General features: G+C 41.6%; 2 protein-coding genes across 8 annotated transcripts in view; both read right to left on the bottom strand.

Annotated features, from left to right (window-relative positions):
* Positions 1-13992, bottom strand: part of evlb (Enah/Vasp-like b) — a 47521-nt gene extending 33529 nt beyond the window's left edge. The window contains exon 1 of one of the 4 annotated variants that reach the window (XM_044170270.1): positions 13559-13992. In XM_044170270.1, coding sequence (XP_044026205.1) covers positions 13559-13563 — 5 coding nt within the window. In that variant the 5' untranslated portion in view covers positions 13564-13992. Of the gene's footprint in view, positions 1-1176; positions 1409-2222; positions 2966-13558 lie in introns of those variants that run through there. The other 3 variants (XM_044170268.1, XM_044170267.1, XM_044170269.1) reach the window with 3 other exon arrangements.
* A 2060-nt stretch (positions 13993-16052) lies between these two features.
* On the bottom strand, positions 16053-26660 carry LOC122863614 (echinoderm microtubule-associated protein-like 1). 4 transcript variants are annotated; one of them, XM_044170263.1, is made up of 9 exons: positions 26372-26505; positions 25908-25960; positions 22886-23391; positions 21752-21949; positions 20525-20654; positions 18094-18195; positions 17603-17634; positions 17388-17414; positions 16053-17072 (listed from the first exon to the last, which is right to left on the bottom strand). In XM_044170263.1, exons 3-9 carry the CDS (start codon positions 23043-23045, stop codon positions 16801-16803), a joined length of 921 nt encoding a protein of 306 aa, XP_044026198.1. In that variant the 5' UTR covers positions 23046-23391; positions 25908-25960; positions 26372-26505; the 3' UTR covers positions 16053-16800. The 4 variants fall into 4 exon arrangements, with proteins under 4 accessions (XP_044026198.1, XP_044026200.1, XP_044026201.1 ...); XM_044170265.1 differs by lacking the exon at positions 25908-25960 and having other exon boundaries at positions 26372-26509; XM_044170266.1 differs by lacking the exons at positions 22886-23391; positions 25908-25960 and having other exon boundaries at positions 17603-17631; positions 26372-26660.

Below are 26660 nucleotides of genomic sequence, written 5' to 3'. Positions count from 1 at the left end.
CTGTGCATACATGTACTGTATGTGTCTGTGTGCTCCCATTGATTGGCCAGCACTGGTTGTCATGGTTATCTGGCTATACTGGGGCTAAGTCTACGTCGGTCACCAGACCCAGGCTGGTGCTAATATCCCAGCATCCCTCGCAAAGGTTTTTCCAAGGCGTGTGCCACACCAAAAACCATCAGCCAACATATTTTCTTTTTTTTTTCTACAATCACTCCTTTCTCCTCTAATTCCACCCCCATTCTGTCTGACTGTTTCCCTCTCACATTTACAATCTACTCTCTCTTCCTTTTGCTTAGCTCTGCTTTACTCACCATCCCCCCTCTCTCTCCTGGTCTCTTATTTTCTCTCCCTCTCATCTCATTCCCCTCCTCTCCCTCTCTCTTTTCTTCTCTGTCTCTCTTGATTTCTCATTTTTCTATCTCCAATCTCCCTTCTTCTTCTTCTTCTTCTTCTTCTTCTTCTTCTTCTTCTTCTTCTTCTTTTCGCCCACCCAACTCTAATGAGCTCACCTTGCTAATAGTATGGTAATTGACGCCGTTGTGTAGCTGTGTCCCTTTCCAGTTTACAGTGTGCTGAACTAATTTCAACAACTGACAAGTTGATTAATCTGCACAGAAATAGATACAGCAGTCTGTTTATGTATCTGTATTTTCAATAAAGCCTCTCCGCTTATCTAAGTGAGTATTCATTGCATAAAATCTGATTTGTGAAACATTAATATTGCTTAAGGGCCTGGATTGGTTTTGTGAAAACACATCGCACTTTAAACCTCTTAAATCTCTGCAAAAGTACGCAGGTTGTGTGTGTATGTTTGTGTGTGTGTTTATGTGCCTCCCATACGTGTCCCTCTTCCAGCGAAGAAGAGGAGAGTTGTGAGGCACATCCGGAAATGTGCGAGACAGTAGTTTTTTTACATTAAGGTTGCAGTCTACACAGACACATCAAACGCTGATATTTGCTGACATTTCCTGATGTTTGCTAATGTGGACATTTCATAGAAGGTCACTGAGGTGAGACTGCAGTGGATCAAACCTGTTATATTGTTATATAACCCGGGATAAAAACAGTAGGTATGACATGTACGGTAAATGTGATAATTTAAGAGATGCCCCAGGATAACTAAAATGAAGTGGGTACAGAGAGTTAGAAAACTGGGTATACGGATACACTGACTTCTTTCTCCTGGTGATGCTGCCCAGCTGTGAACGCCCTTGGACTCCCATGGAGCCATCAGGGAGCTCGGCCAGGCCATGATAGTGACACGCTGTAGCCCCATAAAGCTGCTCCAGCCTGGAGAACCAGCCAAACTAAAAGCTGCTTAGTGGGGCAAAACTCTGGCTGAGTCCTTTAAAGCTGCACTAATCAGAGCTGTTAGAGGAGGAATCGTCAAACATATCGCACACAAGATTACACAGACATCTCAAAACATAAATGTAAGGATGGATGGATGGATGCAGGGACAGATGGCTAAAAAGAAGCTAAAATAATTCTGAAAGTGTGTTTCACTGGAGTGAAAAGACAGATATTTTCTTATGTGTATGTCACACAGCATCAGGTCTGACTTCTTGCATGCCTGAATGCAACAGCTCCATCCGGAACAATTACATCTCAACAAGACAAAGAGCAGGGAAGCTGTTGCATGTCTGAGCATGCGTCTTGGAGCGCTCTGCAACCATGACGGCAGGCGTCGGCTGTGGATGCAACAAGCCGTTGATTGGAGAGGAAGAGTAGCAGAAAAAGAAAGAGAGAGGCGTAAACACAGAGAACAAAAGAGCCACAGAGGCAGCCAACAGGACAAGCCTACGTTGGCCACAGGGCCCTGGATGGCAAATATAACACAACTGCTGCACTGTCACCCCCTCTGTCCAAACTTGGCAAGCTCCTCCATAGGCCATCAATGCCCTCTGCTTCTCCCAGGAGCCCAACACTTTTCTGCACAGCTAGCTAACACATTAGCATGCAGCCCCATCCCCCTGCAAGGGCAACCAGCCACTCACAGCAGCACTCATCATACACAGAAATGCTTCATATGCAGCAGCAGCTGGGGATCTGTTGGACAATCATGATGCTCTAGCTACATTTTGGGTGGATCTAAAAGCCACTTGATACTGACAAAAGCAAATGGAGACCTCAGACCTGGGTGCCTCCATCATTCAGGAATCAGTGATGGACCTCTCACCTATTGGTGGATAACGCCTTTCCCACCCTTGGAAGCCTACCTGACTTTGAACTCAGTGAGCTGTGGCTGCGCCCCCGGTTCAGCACAGTAGATCTGGGGGAAGTAAAATCGGTGCGACTGAAGGTTGATGTCCATGGTGTCCACACACAACAGATACACAGCTCAGCCCTGTTTCGCGACAACAAAAATGGAGAAAACGTCTGTATTTGTTGCCTGACTTGCTTTTTCCTTTGTTTGTCCTGAATTTCGTTGCTGACACTTTCGCTAAAGGTCGGAGTTCAGCTCCAGCATCCCAAGTCACCTTCTCCCCAAATGGTTGCAGGGCTACAGAGCGCTACCGCCAGGAAGGCATCCCCTTCCTCTTCGTCTCAACCGTGCACAGAACATTCAGTCACCTCTGCTGCCCGGCACCGAACAGGCACACTAACCTATTTCCCCACTAGCAGCCACTGTACACTCAGCAACTGTGAGCACAAGAACAAAGATGACTCCAGTAAACGATACTGCCTCCTAAAGACACAGGTGAAACAAAAATAGTCCTGGTTTGTGGTTATCAATTCATCCTTTGGCTGGTGGAGAAGCAAAATTAGAAAAAAATGAAAGAGAATTGTGGGGGAAAGAAAGGCTTGAAAATATGAGAGCAGTCCTCAGCCACATACAGAGGAGACTGAATGGGAGATGAGAGTCCTTTGGTTTTTACGCTTCAGACAGAGGAGGGGGAGAAAGAGAGAGATGGAGATAGAGAGAGATTCCCGGTGCTGTGAGGCGTTGCCCTCACACTGCCTCTTCTCCCTGTGTCTCATTGGATTACCTCCTCCCGCTCAACCCCCCTCCTCCCTCCTCCCTCCATCCCTCCATCCCTCCCATCCTTCCCTCCCAGCTGTGACAAGAGCGATGGGCCGCCAGCCCCCGAGGCTGCTGGTCCTGCCCCTCCTTCTCCTCCTTCCCCCCCTCTCTTCTTCCTCCTCCCACCCACCCCCAGTCTCTGCTCTCCTCTCCCGGCTGCTGGATTGGCCGAGGCGAGGATGCATAAGCCCGCGTGGAGAGAGGGGCGAGGAGGAGGAGCAACAGATTTTAATTCATCTGATGGCTCCCGTATTTTCTTGCATATGATTTGGCATGGGTGGAACTCTGGATGCAACACAATACACACTCACACACGCAGGCAGGCATATACATACACTGATCTGACAGCTTTTACTGGATGTTCATTAACAGAAACAGACACAGGTGGAGACAGAAAAAGCAATACATCCCTCTTTGGTAACATATGGCTCAATTGGCTGTTGTAAATCCCACAGAGTTAGAAGCATGTTACATATATATAAAGATGCATTTATATGTGCATAAGCTGTAAAATTTAATTTAATTAAATAGTGTATCAGTGGAATAAGGGTCAATGTCAATGTCAACAATAAGCAACCAAATTTGAGCATGTAATGCTAACATTTGCCCCTTTAATATTCCCTTGCTCTGCCTATCCAGATGCATGTAGATTATAAATTATATACAGTAAGTGGTATGTGGCCATAACACTAATCTTCTGGGTAGGTTCCACATCACAGCAGCCTGCCAGTAACCAATAAATCCCTCCCATATTTCCTGTACTTCCTCTGACATCCCAGGAAAATATCCCATCCGTGGTCTCTTTCTAGTACAGCTCACCCCGCTCACATCACCCACATCTGTCCTGCTGTGTTTTGCCAGCAGGCAATTTCATTGATTAAACAGGCTATAGAACTGTTGGATGACATGGTTTGATCTGTAATCGGTGTGGACGACAGTGGACATTGCAATTTGACAGCAATTTAAAGTACTGTTAAACTGCCTGCCAACAATGGCGTTTGGCCACAAATCTTCATGTCAATAAAAGTTCATCTTAGTCCTTTTTATATCTATGTGAGATTAGTTCACACATTTGCCAGACCCTGGAAAAAAACATATTTACTTCAAGTGAGATGCAAATGTCTGCTTGCAATGAGTTGCATCATGTAGCCTTCTCACAGAAATGAGGCATCATTACAGCTCCACAGCAATTTAAGCACAAAATCGAAGCCAATACGCTGCCTTTTAGTCCCTAGTATGGGATTGGTGGAGTGCCCCTTTAGATATATAAACTGAACAATAAATTACAACAAAATCCTACAAAACTTTAAATGATTTTTCACTGTTTTTCAGGGTTTTTGTTGGTTTAGGAGTCAGTTGAAATTCTCTACAGCTCAATAGCAACATGCTGCCACATCAATGTACATAAGTTGAGATCACCTCTTTTTCTGAAGAATTCTTAGCATTCTCTTGTTCAGAGAAGTTTTGAAGGAGTTTTGCAGGCAATGAATGAACATCCTGGGCACCTTACTCTATAACACATTACTCTCTTTAAAACCAACTGCCAAATGCCAATAATATACTGCAAAACCACTCTCCATCTAATGCCGGGATAAGATACCACAATGTTTTTGTCTTTTTAGGTGTTCACTGTGTCAGATTAGGTGATCACAGAGTCATAAAGTCATGCTGTGACTTAGAGCTGTGGCAACGCGACTACACGTTGGACCTATCACAGCTTGCCTTTCTCCCTCTCAGATGGTGAAAGAGGGTGAGTGTGTTGGTGTGCAGCATACATTCAGTACAGTATTGTGTTCAAAGGGTGACGTTGCACCCACAAGTGTGATTCATTTGGTATAATGCTCCTGACTTGAGGGTGATAGTAAAATGATTAGAGTTTCACTGAAATGAAACATAATTCCTCTTTCACTTAACCATGTTTATAGTTGTACATGGAAAGGCACAGAACACATTGTAGGTGTGAGAGGGCAAAAAAATCTGACATAATAGTTATTATATAGGGACACCATGTGGCGTCCTAAATGCTGCATCAGTTGTCTTCCACTATAACACGAGCAATTGTTGTGCCCGATGCACCCGGACATCTGTCAGGTCTGGGCCATTATTGGACTGTTATTGTGTAGTCTGACCATGGCTCTCTCTGTGTACCTGTTTCTTTCTTTGGAATCAAACGCCGCTGCATTTCTTTTAAAGCAAATGCATGAATGGTTTCTGTCTATGGAAAGGTAGTGAAAGACTACTTGTTGACTGAGCAGTAACTGTCGTAGTGCACAATCTAAGAACCCAATTGCAGAAAGGAACAAGGAAGTGGTACTTGGATCACACACACACACACACAGCGACAAACAGACGACAGACAAGGAACACAGGGAAAGGAGAGCACACTAGAGGCGTGGCTAACTATGACAGTAACTCCTGTTCAAGTCATTCATCCTTCTCTCTCTTTTTCTGTTCAAGAACAGAAGGACTTGTTTACCGTCATATTCTAGTTGTCACAATGGACGCCACTGTAGCCTTCACCATAGTGTGTTTGTGTGTGGTACTGTGAGAGTGTAAGTCCTTGGTCTCTATCCGAGCAGTGGATAAACTGTGAGCACCGTGAGCAGAAAACACAAGAGAAACTGAGTACAAGAGGGAAAAGCAAAAGTCAAAAAAACATGCAGCAGGCTGACAGATCAGGGGTCACAGATGGGGAAGAGGGTAGGGATGATTCTACAACAAACGGATGAGGGAGGTGGCGCGAGGAAAGGGGATAGAGGAGTAGACAGATGGACAGACAGGTAGAGCAAAATGCCTGGGTATGATGGAGATAAACTGCATGGAGAGAGAGTCAGGGGGAGGGCAAGAATGTGGGGGAGGGAAACAGGGGAGAGCAGGAGAGAAAAGAGGAGAGGCAGAACAGGAAGGGTGAAAGGACATTCAGCCTCCGCTTACAGTATGCACCCATCCCCCATCCCTCTCTCTCTCAGGTTAGACCCTGGCAGCAGATTGTATTCTAATCCTCAAAGCTACACCTCCGTTTCTACTGTGTGTCTGTATGTGTGACTGTGTGTGTGTGAGAGAGAGAGAGAGAGAGAGAGAGACAGAGAGAGAGAGCAGTGTTACTGTAACAACCTGGCTATTAGCATACAGCAGGGATGGCCTTCTCTCTGACACACAGCTTAACTGAGTAAGTTTGTGTGTGTGTGTGTGTGTGTGTGTTTAAGTGCGTGTGTGTGAGTAAGTGTGTGTGTGTGTGCATGTGCGTGAGGCAGGGAGGAGAGGACAGAATAGGAGGATGTGATGGAGCTTTGGGGTGAAAATGAGTGAATCGCACAAAGCAAAGATGGCGTGAAAAATGATGCTGCTGATGAGAAACTGTAGGGAGGCGTGACATCAAATTTGGGAAAAGTGTGTACATGTGCATCTACATGCTGTGAGCTCTATTAGGTGGTCAGACTCAAACACATGATTTGCTGGAAGCTGCTAGGTAAAGTAGTCAGATTCTGAGTCACCTTCAATAAGCATAAACAAGCTAATTTACCTTGGTGTGTTCAAACTGTTCATATCTGACTTTACAGTGGACGCAACATTCACAGCCACAAAGTATGAAGACAGCAGAACGGACAAACGGATGTGAATGACTTTTTTATGGAGTAATGTTAACCTTTCCTTAAGAAGGTTTTTACTGAAGCAGTGTACTTCACAGCAAGTGCAACTGCATCAACATTTTCCATTTTCCAACTTGTACAGATTATATTCAACATTATTTTCCTTTCTCTAAAGTAACAGTAAATTTTACAGTACATTTTAAATAACCTAATCCTAACTAAAGTGAAGTATTATGACCACAGAATATTCTTTTCTTTAAATGTCTGGCAGGTGTGTGTTAAAACCATAACAGGACACCCTTTGCTTCTGCCTCATGCATATTTGCAGTATTATTTCTTGTTTGTACACCTGAAAAGTGACAGATATAATTGTGTGAAGAAGTACAAACCCTGCTTACTTTCTCACCTCCGCACACCTGGCCAGTTGCTGCCTGAAGTGATTGTCGGTTTCAGAAAAATACAGATATTGTTGAGTGAAGGCCCCCCAATTCCGATGTTGGAAAGATATGGGTGAGAGGGTTTCAGACTCTGTTTGACTATCCGACAAGCAACCTGTTGTAGTATACTGGCATTTTAACAGTTTTTCTGCTTGAGTAGGATATTGTAGTATCATTTCCATTAGTGTGATTTTCTTTATCCAGTTTTTGGCACTGCCAATATTATGGATAGTTAACAAAAATGTGTTAACATGCAGAGCATCAGCACAAGTGTCTTGGCTGCATCCCATCATGACATCTCTGTGAAAGAGAGCATAAAACTCTGCAGGAAAGTATCTGCTGTGCAGTGACAGCATATTCCACAAAACCTCTTACTGACATAGTTGCATGCCTCTTTACTATGATTCACACACTAACACACACCACATGGAGCTGCCACTGAGTCGACAAGTCACACACTTGCATGAATGATGTCGAAAAATACAAGCTGCCTGTGTACAACAAGCACCCACAAACACACACACACAGGAGACACACATGCAGAATTTGCTAAAAACCAAAACCCCAAGCCGAAACGACACCTCCACCGAGTTTGACAGATGAGGTGGTGTTTGGTTCTTGGATCCCTTTTTCCCCTGCATTTTCTTCTTTCCATCCCTCTGGCACAGGTTGACCTTTGTCTCATTTGTCGAGAACTCTACAGGACATTTACTTACTTATTTACGTTTTTGCAAACTGTAACCTTTATCCTTTAGTCATAACAGGGGTTTGCAGCTTTTGGTTAACACTGAGTTTTAACACAAGTATTTTTTATCTGCTAAAGGGGTTTTCCGCACCTTTTTAACTCTTCCTCTTACATCCACTACACTGGTCTTCTGTGGTCTGCCAGGTCATTTGCAATGGCTTCTTGCCACTAAGCAGAGCACCAAACAGTCTCTGTCAGCCTCATGATGGGGATGATTTAGAGACAACAACAACAAACGCCAAATGCAAATCAGCACTTGAGCTTTGATTGTTCAATTGTCAAATTGGCTCCCCAAAACTGGGGGATAAAAGCAGCTACAATTCCTACACAGTTCACCCAATATAGATGTGAACATCTTCAAACTGAAGCTAAGTGCAAGCACTTCGACCTCATTGCCATTGTTTCATTTCTAATCCAATGTGCTGGAGTCAAAACAACCAAAAATGTGTCACTGTCCAAATACATGCAGACACTGTACACTGTATGTTTTTCTTGCTATCCAGTCACATGTATACATGTTCTGTATAATCCAATCTGACTTCTCACTCCCTCCATCCGCACAAACACCCACAATCCACCTGTATGCAGTCACGCTATACAAGGTAAAGTGAGGTGGAGAAAGAAAAGGGATTAAATGAGTGTGAGAGGTGTGACAGAGAGGAGGTTAAAGATCTCTGACGTTGTTTCCTGTCTTCACAGATAACTCACACAAGCTCATCCTCTCAGGCCTGGGGATTGAATTTCAGCTGCAAACAAATACACACACGCAGCATGCACACACTGTCTGACTCACATGGGCTGATCATTTTAATTACGCCACACACCAATGGGAGCTGGCAGAGGAGATGCAGAGGGGGAAGGGAGACAGAGCGGGGAAAAGGAGGAGGGAGTGATTTCCCTCTCATTCACAAAGATTTGATTACCTCGCTCTCTCTTAAACACACACAACAGGACACGTGCACACACACAGACACACACACACACATCTGTGTAGATCAGCTTTAGCGCTCTGCTTTGTGATGCCTCAGTGTGCATTATTATGACTCATAAACCCCACTGTTGTCACCTAGAATGCATTATGTTATTATACAGATTCACAACAGAGACAGGTCAGGTGGCCTCACACCTGACATTGGATGTATCATAGTGTGCAACATCCTTCTCCATTTTGTGTTGTGTGTGTTGGACTGCTTTATGACAAACGTTGCTGTTATTGCTCACAGATGTGATGTGGCTGCTGCATCGTGCACAGGCATCACGGTACAATCTGTAAGCCACAGCTTCTGTAATATATAACTATATACAAGTTACTTGAAGTCCATAAATTTTGCTCGTGCAAGCAGAGAAACTAAACAACAAGCTGCTGAACTTTCAGTGCTCATACACTGTCGCAGATGTCTGTGCCTTCTTGTTTATGCCCCATTAACAAAATATTTTTGATAAAAGTTGGCTTGCAATGTAGCTGGGAAGTGCAAAATGGATGTGAAATTGATGACAGTCAATAAAAGCATTGCAGTTCTTTGCAGCTTTTAGTAGAAAGACTCAACCCTATGTTTATATGCTACAAAACTGAAACCTAATTGCTGCCTGGATTATGTTCTGTGGCTACATTTTTTCCAGTTCACGAAGTGCTACATTCTTGTCACAGGGAGGTGGTCGGGGTGGATGATGGGTGTACAAAGCACAGGACGGCAAGTCTGGCCCGAGGTTCAAGTCAGCTTCAGATTTTTCTGCATTTAACTAAGACCACAATCTTTACCTAAATTTAACCAAGTGCTTTGAATTGCCTAAACAACCAAATATGTTAATCATGCCATGGGCAAACATAAAAAACGTCAGAAGTCAAAACATTTTGCAGATATAATAATAATATTATACTCAGTATGAACATTTTGCAACTGTGCAAATTTGTACAAAATATTTCCTCATTATGTACACAAAGATGTAATTCGGGTAACATTAGGATTGTTTGAAAGACTATATGCTTGCATCGGTCATTGTAATGTAAAAGCCGTCGTCCTTTACTTTGGATCAATTGTAACTTAATGCTTGCCAACTAGCTCTGCTAACCCATCAACACTTGTGTGTGGACACAACGCTGCAACACTTAAAAACCAATGGCTATGAAGCCTTGTAACATTGAAAACTGATGTTAGACCTATTTTTAGGATCATAAACGTGTTAAAAAGCAGCGCAGTGTTTACCATGTTGTGGGAACATGAGATGATTGCATCCTGCGGTTGAAAATTAGTCAGAATTTCCAACTCTGGCACAAAATGTAAAAAAAAAACAACTTTAAGGTTGTAACTTTGTAATTATGGTGTAATCAAGAGCGCACACCTGTGCAACTTCAAAGCACGCAGCTGTGCACTGAGAGAGAAATCTGACCTCCACTGCTAGTCACTGGTACAGAGACATTACAGGCAATACTATAAACCATGACATTTTGATTTATTTCAGTTCAGGCACCAGATGCACGCAATATATGTTTACAGTGTAGATATATTATGGAAATGCCCAAGCCATCCTCTCCTCTTTGAAGCTTCTTTTACTCTTACAATACACTTACAGTGCTAAAAGAGCACTTGCATTAGCCTGCCTGTTAGTATGAATGAGTTCACCTCTATGTGTTCGCCCTTGTCCTGCATTAATTCAGCACATAGTTACTATTAATAATGGTATTCATATGGGTCACACACATACCACCAACTGTTCCTGTCAATACACATCAGGAAACAGTGATGATGCCGGATCAATATCGGCCACACTTCACTTTCAGAGCGTAGTGAAACACTCCACGCAGCTGGAGGTGGTGGCGATGGTGGGAGGCCACCACGGGCAGGCTCAGTCCGCAGGCAGGACCACACTGCACACACATCAATCCTGCAGTCAAACTTCCTGAGAGGGGCGGGTCAGTCACAAGCAAATGTACAAAGCAGTCATTTCATTACAGAATATGCCACTTAACATGTAGTTAACTGGTACACAAGGCTTCTTAATCCTAATCAAAGTGGCACCTCTGTGCAGTTATTTGCAGCATATCACATCTCCGGTCATATGCATAAACTGACTTATGAATTATTTCTGTATGAAATGTCAATTTTGCATTGAGTCAGTTTTACGAGAAAGATGGTAACAAAAAAGACAGAATTAGATAACTACCAATGCAATAACAAATTAAAATTTTGTCCTTAAAACAGTCATCTAACTTGCCATGCCGCTAGTGTGGCTATGTGGTATGAAATAAACTTTTTTTTTTTTAAGGTGATCTAATAGTCGTCTAACTTTAAAAGACTGCAGAGTTATCCTGTCTGTGCAGTCCCATTTCAGTACTAAGGCCTGCAATTCAGTATGAGCAGTCAATAAGTCAGCAGTGTCCACTGTATGAAGTGCATAAAGTAAAAAAACAAGTACATCACATATCCAGGAGTTATTGGTGTCTTGTCAGACCAGTAGATTAAGGTGGAAAAGAGCCTGCTGCCATCCAAATCACAGCCTATTAATCAATAAGTGGGAGCAAGGGAGTGATGGTGGAGAAGGAAACTGGAAAGATAAAATGATTAGCCTCCAGAAGAGGTATCAGACATTCAGGCTCCATCAAGCCAAGGATCAGTCCTTTAACCCAAATCTCAGACTAGACTCACCAACCCCGGCTTTGCTGTCCCAGGATTTTTCCGCAGAGACCTACAGCACCTTCGACCTCTCCACAGCTGGAGATAATTAAACTAATACTGCATGTCTAATCTTGACAAATGAGAAACAGATACTGTAACTGTGTTGGTTTCAAGCTTTTGTCTCCCTCAGTAAACCCAAACAGGATTCAATATCAAGATCTATCAACCTCGGTAAAACGTTTATTTAAGATGATATATGAAATATGGCTGTTCATTTTCTGTTCAAACAATAGAGCAGACTACTCTGCAAAGCCAGATTGTTGTATCAAATCAAATTTTCTTCTTTCTAGAAGATGCCTAGAGGGGAACTATACATGATGTGATAGAATTTATTACTTTGTGCTGATATTAAATCTAAACCCTGGCAATGACCTTTAAAAACATTTCAAAACAACTCAGTTTCTGCATACTGTTGTATATCTGACCTTGAGTTATGTATGTTTGAACTGCAGCTCACAGCACTGAGATCTATGCTCATTAGATCACAGCATAACCATTTGTGTCCTACTAACATGCATACTATAGTCGCCACATCAAAGTACTGGCTTGTTGTGGTGAGTCACAGTCTATGTTGCCACCTACAGAGCCCCTCTGTAAAGCACAGATTAAATAACAGCTGAGTATTTAAGTGGCTGTCAGACAAAACCTAAATTAACAAGTGTATCATTCGACAGCTTGTCAGTTTACATCAAACAGAAGCGCCTCCGTAGTTACACTTCTGTGACTGGCAATGTAAAACAGCTCTAAGAAAACTCAGAAAACAATAAAACAAAACATTTTCTGTTAGTGAGAAATGATTTCTTGTATACTAAATGGAAAAAACAGTACACTATGAGTATATAGTACACACTATATACAGTACAATTAGTATGTACTATAAAGTAAGACATAGCATAAATATATTCAGGTGTTTCAAGTCATGTGATCTGCAAAATCTAGAAACATAGTTGCGAGTTGCAGTAGAGCAGAGTTCATGCCCACTTGGTGAAGTCATTGGTCATTTGTCTAATCTTCAACCATCTTCCATCCAGCAGGCTACAGGATTAACATACAGGAGGATAACATGCTTGCTCAAGAGTACATGTCAAGCCATAAAAGACTGTGTCTGGTACCATCAGAATAAGACAGAGCTGAGATGACAGTAGAGCTAGCAGCAGAGAAAAGCAGTGAGAGGTTGAGGGGGAGGGGTCAACTTGTTAAAGAGACACTGATTTAGGGCACCCTGGTGGCAAAATCCCATTCTGACTTTGGGACGCACACACACACAGATTTTAATGCCAACAGCAATTAGAGTCAGCTCAGGGTTCCTCCTGTTCATTGTGAACCTGTGCCAAGTGCTGGTGCCCCACCCACATCTGTGTAGCAGCAGGCTTGCAGCTGATTGGCTGCTAGGCGCGCGGGGTCCTGCCAGTAACATTCCACCTAATAGGCTCTTACAGTCAGCCAGTAAAACCAATGCTTGCATGTCTGAGACAGCTGTGTCTGGATGCTGTAATGAGTACTATCAGCTGATTGGTTCACGCGTGCACGCGCGTGCAGGTTTTCATCTATGTGCGTGCACATACATAGGCGTGCTTAGAAAAACACATGTGACTGCTTTGTAAATCCAGTGATAAGATATGTGTCGCAATTAAGTATCGTAACGCTTTAAACAACTCTGCACGTGTAGTCTGGTTTCCATGACAACACCTCTTTTTCTCTGCAGATAACCTCCACGTGACACATCACAGAGCGAGCTGGAGTGTTAGCTGGTTTCATCAAAGCCCTGTCGCGCTGTATTTATGGCTGTGGAAGTCTTAATGTGCTGCTCTCAGAGCCTCTTAAAGGTCCGTATTCTGTCGGCCAACAGGTGACCTGTCTGTCAATAAAAGCGCGTGGTGCTCTGATACACCTTTTGTGCTGCGAAGACGTGCACATCACAGGCCTCTGAATGCAACTGCGCCTATGAAACGAACAATAAGCCCGTTAATAGGATGTTTTGGTTTATCTAGCTACATCCTTTAATATCCCATAATAATACGCAGTGAATCACAGCAGCCTGCGCTTTATTGTGCAGCAAAAGAGCAACGCATGCTTCTGCTTACCTCATCTTCCTCTCCTGCCCGTTTAAATGAGATGAATAATGTTTTCTGTCTGCTTTGTCCTTGCACACTGAGTTGAGTTCTAGTATATATATATTTAAAAATAAAACATCCAGATCCAGCAGCAGCTCGCGCTGTTTTGTTAAAAACAGCGATGCTGCCAGCGAAGCCTGCAGCCGGCTGGATGTGCAGATGTTGAGGGTGGAAAAGGCGACAGGGTGTGGAAAATCCTACACGGGTGATCACAGTTTTCAGGTCTGTCTTTTAAAAATAAATAATTGTTCTCCGGTGTCTTGTCAGGAGGCTGGTGGTTCGGTCGAGGCCATTTCAGATGGATGCACGCCGCTGTCCACAGGACGAGAAGCCGGGCGGAGTGGCTGACAGCGGCTTCTGAGGTGCCATCTTTTCCTCCCTTCAACCACTGGGAGGCTGGATGGACACACACACACACACACACACACACACACAGAGAGAGAGAGAGAGAGAGAGAGAGAGAGAGAGAGAGAGAGAGAGGCTGCTGAAATGTTTTGCTGCACGGTAGCGCCCTCGGTCTGCAGCTACCACACCGTCTTCTTTGAGAATAAGAATAACACATTTTCAAAATATATCTTTTTCTTTTTGTATCTAGAGAAAAATAGCACACATACTGCTCTAAAATAATCAGAATGATTTTATTCCACAGCAAAACAATTAACAAGAATGTTAGTGATATGATTGGATATAAAATACTACGATTACTACTAATACTTTAAGCCTTTAAATCCCTGCAGAAATAGTATTATACTATTGTATAGTGTGTGTGTGTGTGTTTTATTTCCTTCCATCTGATATCTGGAATAAACTGAACACACTAAACTCACTGCAGCTGTACAGAATTACACAGCATTTCATGTGGTAATAGACAGGATGTGATACTGTATATAAAGGGACAGACAGAGTGTATGTGGCACGCACACACACACACACACACCCCTGTCAGCAGCCAGGATCGACCAGCTAACATCTGTCTCTGTCTGCAGCAGCCAGCTGCTGTTTCCTCACATGGAGGACCTGAGTTTAGGCTGTGCTGTCTACTTACTCAGTCTGCAGTCCATCTGAGGCTTTCTCAAAGTATAGGACTTATTGTTATTGTAAAGGTTACATTCGAGTTGAAATTATGCATTTACAGATATGTGTGTATTTGCATAGAAACTTTAAAGATTGAAGCCACATTGCAGCACACCTACCTCTCTATCTATCTATCGGGACAGCAGGGGCGTTAAGTTTCTTATGAAAAACAAAGTGAGTGTATCTTCAAGAAAGATCTTAAACAGATCAGGATCACAGACCAACATGTGAATTTCATTTTACGATTGTTAACTTTTTCATTTTTTCCCCTTTCAAATTATATTTCTCCACTGGACAATATTTTCTCTTTGTTGCCTTCGTGCCTCCCAAGTCTATCAACGGGTTTTCAGAATTCAGGTTTTCTGGGTAGTGAAGTGAGAAGTGAGAACTGTGAAGTTGGTGGTGGTTCAAGTAATTTTAGGGTATTTGTATCAAGGTATTGATTATGGGATATGTGCTAGAAAATACACCACTTCACATTTAAAACAACCTAAAAAGTTTCACCTAATGCCCTGCAGGCCACTCCCTGTGGATGACGTCATACTGGGATTCAGCCTGCTGATGTGTTTTTCTTGCACATAAGTTTGCTTTGCACATCTGTTTTGTTAAAAGCTGGCACAAGACAGAACCAAGAGATTTAATATAATAAAATATATTTTAATGTATGCTTTGAATTATAAATACAGGTGATAAATATCCCTTTGCACAGTTTTATGATGATGCAGGCTCATGCTATGTCTCAAGCATTAAAATCAAACTTGTGGCAGTTTTGCCTTCTCACCAGCAGAGGTCCTCCTAATTTCGAAAGAGTGCAATAATATTCACTGTGGTTCATACAGTGGTGAGGATCCACTCTCAGGTAATACCAGCATCACATTGGCTTGGCGATCGTGGAAAAGTTCATCCCCATGTTGTAAAGGAAGTTTTATTTTATTTAGTTGGATGTGGATTTACCGGTGCAACTTTAATGCCCACATGATGACCTTTCTCTGAGGATCACTCTTATCCCTGTTTGGATCTATGGCCTTTATCTCCACAGGAGGGCGCTGAGGCTGTGAGCTTACTCACTTCATCATGCCTCGCACAGATTAATGAAAGGTCACAGTGATAGATATCACTACAGATGCACCAAGATTTATAGATAGATGCAACTTAACATAGTCAGCTTTTGACTCAAGCTTTATTGGAGTGAATCAAATCCTAAAATGTTCATCTTGTGGAGTTTTTCCTCACAGTGGGAGTGGAAAATGTCGTACCAGGCACAGCTCTGCTATTTTCCATAAGTCTTCATTTGACTGTTTATCCAACTGAAAAGGTCATGGCACATGATTTTCACCCTGCACACACTCACACACTAAGCAGCAGACAACATAAGGAAAAGCCATCCCCGTAGTGGTCGTAGTTTTTTATTGTTTGTCCTGAACTAGAAGGAGCCATTTTTAATTTTTTTTTTTTACTGATTCTGGTACACACTGTATACAAGTCATGCTTAAAGTGGAACATCAACTACAAGACTAGAAACATCACAGCACACAGGCATGAGACATGACACACACTCACTGACATTAAACACAGTTTCCCTCTTCCGTCGCACAGCCAGTGCTCGAAGACATCTACAGTACAGACACACATCCTTACTTACAAACACATCCATGCCTTACAAACTCAAAACTTCACATATAGAGTGACGGAGAGAACGTTTACAGTAAACACAGGCATTCAGTGAAACAATATGCAGGTACTAGCATGTGAGAAATGGATCTATGACTACACTGTGGTCTCTGAGGAGGCTAAAAATGCATTCAAGCTTTCACACTATCCTTGAAATAAATAATCATGCCATAAAACACCGTGTTGACAATTACTCAAACGTAAATGGTTCGAACATGCTGTTAAGTGCTCATGTTGAACATAACCAAATGTAACAAAGTCAGAATGAACTACAGAGGAAAATCATCCCTGCAATTTAAGAAGCTCCCCATTTTAAAATCAATTTCTTGTTTTTTCGACATTAGAAGAAAGTCTTTATTTGAAGTTTATGTTCAAGTGGTTGATTGAGGCTTTTAATAATTTGTTTGGGTTTAGTTAACTCGATGGAAAGGACACATTTGTAATAAATCTATCTCTATCTGCTTGCCTCAGTAACAAATCTGAAAATACTGGCTGGGCGATTTGGTGGGGCTCTTGTAGCATGTGTCCTGCGCTGCGTTCTGGCTGGTTGTGGTTTTCTGCAGGTTTAAGGTGAAGGATGGGGTTGTTTTCCTCGCCTGTGGCCGGCTGCCCCCCTTTGCCTGAGGGTTGTTAGGCGTGGCCGTGGGCCCGCTGTTTGTAGGCACCGCGGCCCCAGATTTGGCGGTCTCAGAAGATCCAGTCTTTCTTGCGAGGGGGCTCAGATAGATCTGCATAGTCACTAAGTGAAGTGGTGAAATGAGGTGAGGAGGGTGAGTGAATAGACAGAAGGGAGGTCAGCAGGAGGGGTTGGAACGGAGGTTGGAGGTCAGATAGTGCGGGTATTTAAAGAAGATAAAAGGTAAAAATAAAATAGGGGTGCAAAGGGCGAGGGAAGGCATACAAGTCATGGTGAGATGTGAAAAAAATGAAGGATAAAATAACAGCAATAACACGATCACTGGATAATGCGCTCAACTTTCAACATAGTGTAGATGTAAGCGGATCAAGAGTTAATGGAATGTTAATTAAGTATATTGTTAGGGATGAATCCTACCTTTGCAGTGTGTCACACGCCTTGTCCCTGCACCAAAATGACACACACACACACACACACACACACACACACACAAAGGTCCAAATCATTTACAGCACATGTAGCAAACAGTACCACTGTCATGTCAGTCTTTTGCTAAATTCTTTTTATGATTATATTGCCAGATACAGCCTGGGGGGAAAAACTGCAGGGAAGCAGAGAGAGTGCTGACTTACCTACACCTACTGCAGCCTCCTTGGACTTGCTGCTGTTATGAGACACAGAGAGAATTTGATATAGAGACCAAAGAGGACACGAGAAGGAGAGCAAGAGATACATTTACACAGAAAGAGAGAGCCATTAAATTTGACACTGGATTTTGGGAGAATGAACACATCAGTTTGTCACATCAGCTTCAGGTTGACTAAACAGTTAAACGTCCCATGTACTGGCTCTGAGAATGTAATGTTCCTCTGTGGTTTGAGGTGCTGTCACATAAAACAGGATGTTGGGGTTGGAAATAATCTTGATTAGATCTGAAAGATTTGATTCTGCCTTGATTTGCAAGAAGTGTATGTGGAAAACAAAACCCCTATATTTACCGTAACATAAAGAGAAAAGGGAAGGATTTTAAGATATAAGTGGTGAGACTGTACTGTATTGTGAAACTGCATTTTTAGACATATATTTGGATATTTATATTAGAAATGCAAGAACATCTTCTTACCCTTCTGGAAGTTTCTTACAGGTGGAGGCTGCAGAGGTGAGTTGTGTTTTAGCGGTCTTAGATGGACTGTCCTTCACACTACCTGGTGGGCTCTTCACACCACTGGAAGGGGGGAAAAAACTGTAAAAGTGCTGTAAGGTCATGGCTCTTTTGTTTTTAGGCTTAACAGTCGAAACCACAAACTGAGGCTGCAGCCGCAATATGTGTCCCATCCTCCATTACTGTAACTGAGACTCATAAGCCACACTGTTTACCCAAATGGAAATTCAGTGACTGACATGAAACCCTCTCAGCCCACAGGAAATGACAAGTCAAAATGTACATTCAAGTGCAAACATTTCAGCGACTAAGATGAAGAAATTTAGATCAAAGGTTTGCATTACTGATGTCACAGGATGTAACGGGATTGATGGGAATTAAGTCAGTTCGAACTCTTACAGTAAGATTACAAATGTTTCCCCCTCTGCGTCTTGGTGGCGCCTTTGTGTGCAGCTGACAGTTTTATTTTATGTCAGTACTATGGAAGCAAAGAAAGGCAGGAAGGAAATAACTGAACACCTAATTGTAAAATTTGAATCATTTCTTTATACTTAATGTTGATGTGGAAATATTTTACTTTGAAAACCATCGATCTGAATGTATGTGGTTTCAATCCCTCTCTTTGGAGTTTCCAGTAGGTCATTTCAGTTTGTGCAATTTCAAAATGTTCTTGCTTTTAAGTATTTTTGTGGGGTTTGCAAATTCAGCTTTATATTCAAATTTGAATTATAATCAAACCTTTTCAGATATGAAAAATCATGTCACGTGAAAAAATCAAGTGAATGGTGAAATTCTACACTAATAATTGATGGAATTGATCAGACTTCTGTCCAATCAGGTTCCATTCTGTCACATGATCCAAGAAAGAGAAGTTCAGATGAATGACTGGAAACCTCAGAAACTCAAGTTTTTGGAACTGTCTTCTGTATATTTCAAAGAGAGGATTTCAAACCAAACATTCAGATAGATGGTTTACTAATCAAAATATGTCACTGCTATAAATTCAGTGGTGTTTTCTTTTCTTTATTTAATACATTTCAACATTAAGTATTAACATTAACATTAAAACACTGGTTACATTTCACAATTAGGTATTAAGTTGCTTCTAAAATTCAAATTATTGTGTCTTTAATTTGCTTCTGGCTCAATAACCACTTTGACCCCCAAAGTTCAGGGTTTCTCTTATAAAGTAAAATTCTTGTCAAGTACCTTCAAGTTGAGATAAATAGCGCAGTACATATTCTGTATTCTACAGTTCAATATCACACACACTGTCAAATCTGACATGATTTTATATTTGTATAGGTGCAACATGTCAGATGCATCAAATTGAACACATTACCTCATTATTTCAATATTTCTGGAAACTGTTAGTTAGAATTTAAAATAAAGTGTTGTGGTTTCGAACAATGCTTGGCTGCAAACTCACAACTATAATGATGGACCCACTGAAGTGCTCAGTGCTCGGTTGTTAAATATGTTTTACTTTGAATCTATGTGATAAATACATGCAAAAGACAATGAATGAAAACAGACGCGGCCACTTCAGTTTGAGAAAAGAAGGGGGCAACAAGTAATAAACAGAAAAAGTTGAAGAAGTGGACGTCTATATGAGTGAGAGAGAAAGAAGACAGAAGGTGAGATGAGATTCATTAGCGGAGCGAAAAGGTGAGATGAGAGTGGAAGGAAATGAACCACTGTTGCTAATGATGACGGTGGTGATGATGATGCTTCTCATTTCATCCTTATACTGAGCGGACAGCCTTAAGTGAATGGAGATTTACCTCTCTCTGTGCAATTATATCAGCATACCCCAGATATAGCAGCAGTACATTAAGGTATCACAGAGAGAACCTATCATGCCTTCTGACTAATGCTGTCTAATTGGCAGTATCATTTAAAAGGTAATCGAGAGGAAGATATCTGCAGAGAATGATTGGCTGCTTTATTGCTTTGAAATAAAGGCAAGCGTTGGAATAATTATTGAGCGTCCATGTGTGTTTCTTGGATAATGTGTGCTGATTGCTTTTGCACATTAGATAATGAGAAGTGAAGCTTGAGATCTGAGACTGAAGCTTCATTGTGAGCTTTTCTTGTTGCTCTGGGTGTGTTGCATGATGAGTGCCGTCAGAGATGAGAGGAACGCCATCAATTCTTTTACACTGAGAAATCAATCAACAATTTGTACCTTTTTGATTTACTGTTAGAGATATACTGATAAAGAGCGTGTATCTTCTGACACCTTTCTCTCAGTTAATAACCAGTAAAGAAATTCAAATCAGCTCTGAAAACACAATACATACTCAAAATATTAAAAACATATCTATCTTTTAGATTGCATGTAGATGTTAGACTCATGTCACAGCCTGCAGACTGAGCAGCAGTGTTTTACCTGCGGGGCGGCGTTGGGCTGTAGTTCCTGGCTGTGGAGCTGGAGGGCAGCGTGGAGCTCTTCTTCAGGGAGGCAGCGCTGGAGGTCACCATGGGTGGTCTGGAGGGCAGAGCTAGAGACACTGGCCTGGCTGTTAGGGACACACACAAAGGGGTAAGTCTGATGTATGTGTGTTTGTGTATGGTTGGTAAAAGGGTGAACTTATGGACTGTGTTTGTGGTGATTGTTGTGACTGCTCTGTTTGTTGTCTGCACAAATAAAGCTACTTGTTGAAAATGAAATAACTGGAATTGGATTGTCTGCACATGTCTCTTTGTTTGTATACATAGAAAGTATAGAAATATTAGAACATGCTTTGTAAAATGATTTTCTGGATGTTTTTTTTCAGGTTTTCAGGTTCTGAATATCTGTCTTTGAGTAGGTTCAGAAACATGATGGACTACAGCCTGATGCTGATGCTGCTACTGATTATTGAGGGAAAAAAATCTGTTATCATTATATCCGTCAATAATCTTTTTATATAAACTATATACAATATATATAAAAGTAAACTTTGATTAATCAATCAGAAGCTTAATGCTTTAAAAAAAACGATTTTGATAATCGATTAATCGTTTCAGTCACTATTCAAGCATAAATGCCAAACATCCCTTAGCTTCAGCCTCTCAAATGGGAGTATTTGTCACTTTTATTTGTCTTATATGATTAATAACTGGATATCTTTGGGAGTGTTTGTTGGACAAAAGAAGCAATTTTCATTACACTGGGCTTAAGTAAACTGTAATGGGATATTTTCACTTCTTTCCTGACATTTTGTAGACATTTATACATCTTAGCAAGCATCCCTCAAAGAGTTAAGACAAAGATGTACGCTGAACATATAATAACAACACTAAATCAATTATTTTTTTCTGCATAATGTATTATAAATGCCTCATGCATGCTGCCCAACACATAGTGATAATTGTCACTTATATTACCAATATTGCCCAATAATATTGCTCTCTGTCGGACTCCTGTAGTTGTACTTGAGCCACAATGGACAACACTGATTTAACTAATTCTTTAGGAAAGGACAGCATTTACAATCCATAAAAGAAATCAATGTCTCCTCCAATGTACAGTACAGGTCGACATGATGGAAGCTGTTGTACATATTGACATTCCTTATATCCTCAAATTGACATGGGGCTAATGGAAATAATCCACACACAGATCTTTGCTCACCTTTAGCGCCCGATGCTCTCCTGCCAGTAGCAGTGGCAGCAGCCGCTTGGTGCTCCTCAGAGATGTTGAGCCTCTTGAGGACGTCAGCCAGAGCCATCTTCAACAGCTGGATTTCATCTTCCTGCATCTGCATCCTCTGCTCCAGGTAGGTCAACCGGTCTGCCACGTCCAGGCCACTGGCTGCCGAGCTGCGGTCATCTGAAGGAATGATAGAGAAGAAAACAGGTTGTGTAGGTAAAATAGATAGATCAGATAGATTACGTGACATGTTTACATCAGGACACAGATTATGTTGTTCATTTTTTATGCTTTTCAACGACATTACATTACTGATGACATGCTCAACGATAGTGCTAGTCCATTAAAATAAGCAGAGGAATCTGAGGCATCCATTGAACATTTGCTAGCCTCCAAACCATGTCTAAATATGCAGATTTCACAGAGCAAAAGTGAACTCACAAAAACTCACAGAGCAACAGTCAGAAAGACCTTGTTAACCAACTGAGGGTGACAGTGACATACATAATCACAAACACACACACACACACACACAGAGGGAGAGAAAGATGCCAAGAAAGAAATGAATATGCAAGTGACTCATACTGAAAACTTACGATATGACTGTTTAAGAGAAAATCTTGAGTATGAAAGGAAACAATCCTCCAGTCACAAAGTAAGAAAGTGCTATTCAACTGTCAACTAAAAAAACCTGTAATGTAAGAGAAGGACTGGTAAAAAAATAAAACATAACAAAAATCCCTCTAAAAACTTGAGCCAAAGCATTATTTACTTGATGAAGTTCTACCATAATTCATCTTTGAAGGCTCATCTCTTTTTGGAACAAGATATAAATATAATCAGAGAAAGGAATAAGCTCTGTATCATCACCTGGTCGTGCCTATATAGCAGAAATCAAGCAAATGAGGTCACGGCACAGCTGGACACAGCAGATCATCCACACTGTCATCACACAGCAGCATGTAAACAAAGGTTGCTGAGCATACATCCAAAACACTTTCAGCTATCACCAACACGCTATAATTTTTCTGTCAATTGATTTCTCCTTGATATTTTTTTCTTTTACTGCTGGCAGTCATCAGTCCAACACAGTAACAATAGTTCAGAGGTGGATACCGTGGGAGACCCTGGACACTGATGAGTAGCCAGGGTGCCTCTGCTGGCCAGGTGGGCCCTCCTCCACAACACCAGACGTCTTCCTCTCCTCTCGCGAGCACACTCTCTCACTCCTCTTTCCTCCTCTGGCTCCAGTCAGATGGGCCTGCTCTCCCTCCATCTGATTTTGATCCACTGGCTGATGTCCACTAAGATCTCATCTCCTCATACAAAACACACAAACACACACACACACACACACACACACACTCACAGAGCAGCCTGTCTGGTGTTTTGTCCGCCTCTGTTTACAGCTTCCAAGCAGTATTATAGGATCTGCAGCAGGAGATGATGTTACTGATGTTTTGATCCTCCCTTTCCTTGGTGGTCGCCTGACACACTCTGGGATGCAGTGATGTGTATGACAGTGCTTAAAGCCTTTTTGCTCAGGGTGTGTGCTTGTATAGAGGTGGGGGTGGGGTTGATAATGCTTAAAAACTCAGTAGTCGTCCAATGTCCAATTCAGCCTAAAGACAGAGAGAGAGAGAGAGAGAGAGAGAGAGAGAGAGAGAGTGTGTGGTACAATGATAATCCCTCAGACTTAGCCTCTTTGACCCCACCCCCACACATAAGCCCCATGTCACTATGAGAGGTGGAGACAGAGAGGAAACAGCAGAAATAAACCTGAAATATGGCCTGTTCTTGTGTTGTGCTGCAGTAAACATCTTGTACATCCACAGAGTTACAGAAGTTACAGTGCAGGTCACTCTGAATAATAGGGAGGATGAGGAAGATGTTGTAGTAATTGTCAAACCAGGGAACCAAGTAGGCAGGAGTGGGACCCAAATGCAGACACTCAGGCAGAGTAGGTGGTTCCCAATCAGTGTACCCCAGGAGATACTTCTGCAGCTGCTAGAGGGTAAAGATTGTGGAGTAGATGGAGTAGAAAAATATATTCCATATAGAGTCAGCTATATGACACCTGAACAACACGTGTTGTGATAAAGGGTGCGTGAAAACTAGTTAGCAAGCAAAGTTGAAACAGTTAGCTAAAAGTAATGAATATAGGGTTAATATAGATGGATAAGGGGTTAAAATAGATAGCTAAATGTAATGGATAAACAGTTGAAATAGCTAAAATTAATGGATAAAGGGCAGAAATAGTTTGCTAACAGTAATGGATATACAGTTAAAACAGTTAGCTAAAAGTAATGGATAAACAGTTGAAATAGTCTGCTAAAAGTAACAGCTTAATGGTTGAAATAGTTAGCTAAAAGTAATGAATAAATAGTTGAGAACAGATAAATAGCTGGAATATTTAACCTTAAGTAATGGTCAAAATAGCTAAAAGTAACTGATAAAGTCCAGCTTCTACTCCAAGTTTTAGTAGTGCGAAAGTTTAACTAAACAGACCTAAACATTGACGTTCAATCATATGAAAAAATTACATTTTAATATCCACTATTATATGTACCTTTATATCATTAATAGTTAAATATTATCCAATTTAAAATCAGTTCAAATAATATTTGAGTTGATATGACAGGGATGTGGGGGTTTAGTTCAGAGTTTAGTGTCGATGAAGCCTCAAAACCTGCTGCATGGTTTTTCTAAAATGCATGTTGTCCAATGTTAAAAGTGAATTTTTTTCTCGGGTTCTTGGGAAGATGTAACTCTGACAGAGATGTTTTGCTGTGGGTGAAGACTTTCAGTATAATCATTCAAGCATGCGGCCAGCAGTAATCCGTCTCTCATGGAGAGCTGTGACTCTGTGTAGGCCTGTGATTTTCTGTTTCTCCTCTTGTCCTGGCCGTGACATCTTCCTCGTGCCACCTCCACACGCCCCATATGGGATTGGGATTAGAATAGCACATAATCCCAGTGCTGTAAAAGGGAATTAGCAGCGCAAAGCTCAATCTCTGCACTAACTCAGCTATACAAAGAACAGGCTCCCTGGACGCCTTTCATGCAAATGTAACACATACAAACACATACATTAAGTCTATCTCTGTGCCTCTGACTCACACACACTCATACACACCAACGACAGTAGTTTTGAAATTCATATGCCTATCATACATCTTAGCAAAATGAAAATACGTTAAAGCATAACTGCGGCATAAAGAAGCAGTTGAGCGTTTAAATCTCAGCTCCCAGATGGCGTTTCTTGAATTAAGGAACAGCATCTGTCTGCTCATATCAGCACTCTGCATGTTGACATATACAAGGCCACGTGTGCACAAGCAATCCTTCACATATTAGTCCACTGATATCAATATCCCTGAGGGGACAGGGTATTTCCCTAAATCTCCTCAGCCAAAGCACATTCCATAACACCAACAATTTGACTGTGTGGCATGTGATACGTTGGGCAGGTACTAGTTGCACTAGTGTTTGAGTTTAACTTGCTTGTTCAAATAAAGCATTGTACAGGTTGAATGAAAATCTATAGTGTCAATGTAAAAGAAGACAAGAGGAAAAACAAATATGGCTTTTCATTTACTGTATTCACAAGGTTATTCAACATCTTTTGGAGTGCTATATAGAGCACAAAGTGTAGTAAATCTGTTTTTACTATTTCTGCCCTGATGACGATCCAGTGAGGACAAAACCTCAGTGTGTTTAATCAATATACCTGACTAAATAAAAGCTGTTAATTCAACTTTTCTCCTTGCTCTGCCCAAAGGTGCCTAAATAACTTTTCTGTCACCAGGTTTTTGGAGGGCCTGAAACAAAATCTCTAAAAAAAATTGCGTTTTTTGTTTTTTGTATGATGTGAGTAATATGTCTATGTTAACCCTTCCCAGAGGGAAACACGTTAATACAAAATAAATCATATAAAGTCCTGAGACACACCTGTTGTGCCATTAGTTTGCCATTGTGACTGCCATTGTGTTCATTTTAAAATCATTCAGAATATCATAATTTAAATTAGCTGATTCAGCCTATGAGTGATACATGCAGAATGTCTGCATTCATTTTTTGGGATTTTGTGGTGTGTTTTTTTTATAACTTTCAACTTACTTCATCTGTTCTTACTTACATCTTTTCTGGTGACAAATCAGAAGTGATAGGAACCTGTTCAAACCCGCAAACCTGTGCAAAACCATACATGTATGCTCACCCACTTTGTGATAAATAGTCTTTTTGATGATTACAAGTAAAGATGCACTTCATTCAAACACTTTAAAGGATGAGTTCAGTTTTGTCACTTGCCCCCAGTAGTATCTAGCAGTTAGTTTGGGTTTTATTTGCACAGGTTTTAAGGTAAACATCTCTGAGAATTAAACTTTTTAAAACATATTTTTTCATTGCTTTGAGCGCCACAAACAAAATTAAAAAAAACTGCATTCGCCTCCATTGTATTGGGGTGGAGGCAAAATCGCAGAGAGCAAATAAAACCAAACTATCTGCATGGCTACATGCCACAAGAGGCAATTGAGAAAATATATTCTTGTCATTTGGGTGAACTGACCCTTTAGCATCTAAACTCGCTCAGCTCTGTACCTGTCATGAAGTCAGTGTCAGGTGCCAGCAGGGAGTCACTGTGGTAGATCTCCTTCAGTGAGGGCCTCCTCAGCGGGCCGTGGGTCGTCTCCTCCATCCCCAGACCCTGGTCCAACAGCTCCTCCATGTGTGTGTCCTCCTCTGCTGTGCCCGCTGCCATGGCTCTGACGGAGTGTGTCCGAGTGATCCTGTGTGCTCCTGCTAAGTCTCCTGCACTTCACTGCTGGGCTAATTCACCTTCCCTAAACCACCAGTGGCTACCACCTCTCGCTTTCCCTCCCTCCCTCTC

The sequence above is a fragment of the Siniperca chuatsi genome, linkage group LG16 (assembly GCF_020085105.1).
Source record: "Siniperca chuatsi isolate FFG_IHB_CAS linkage group LG16, ASM2008510v1, whole genome shotgun sequence".
NCBI classification, from domain to species: domain Eukaryota; kingdom Metazoa; phylum Chordata; class Actinopteri; order Centrarchiformes; family Sinipercidae; genus Siniperca; species Siniperca chuatsi.
Note: the sequence above shows the minus strand (reverse complement) of the source record. Positions and strands in the feature narration are given on the sequence as shown.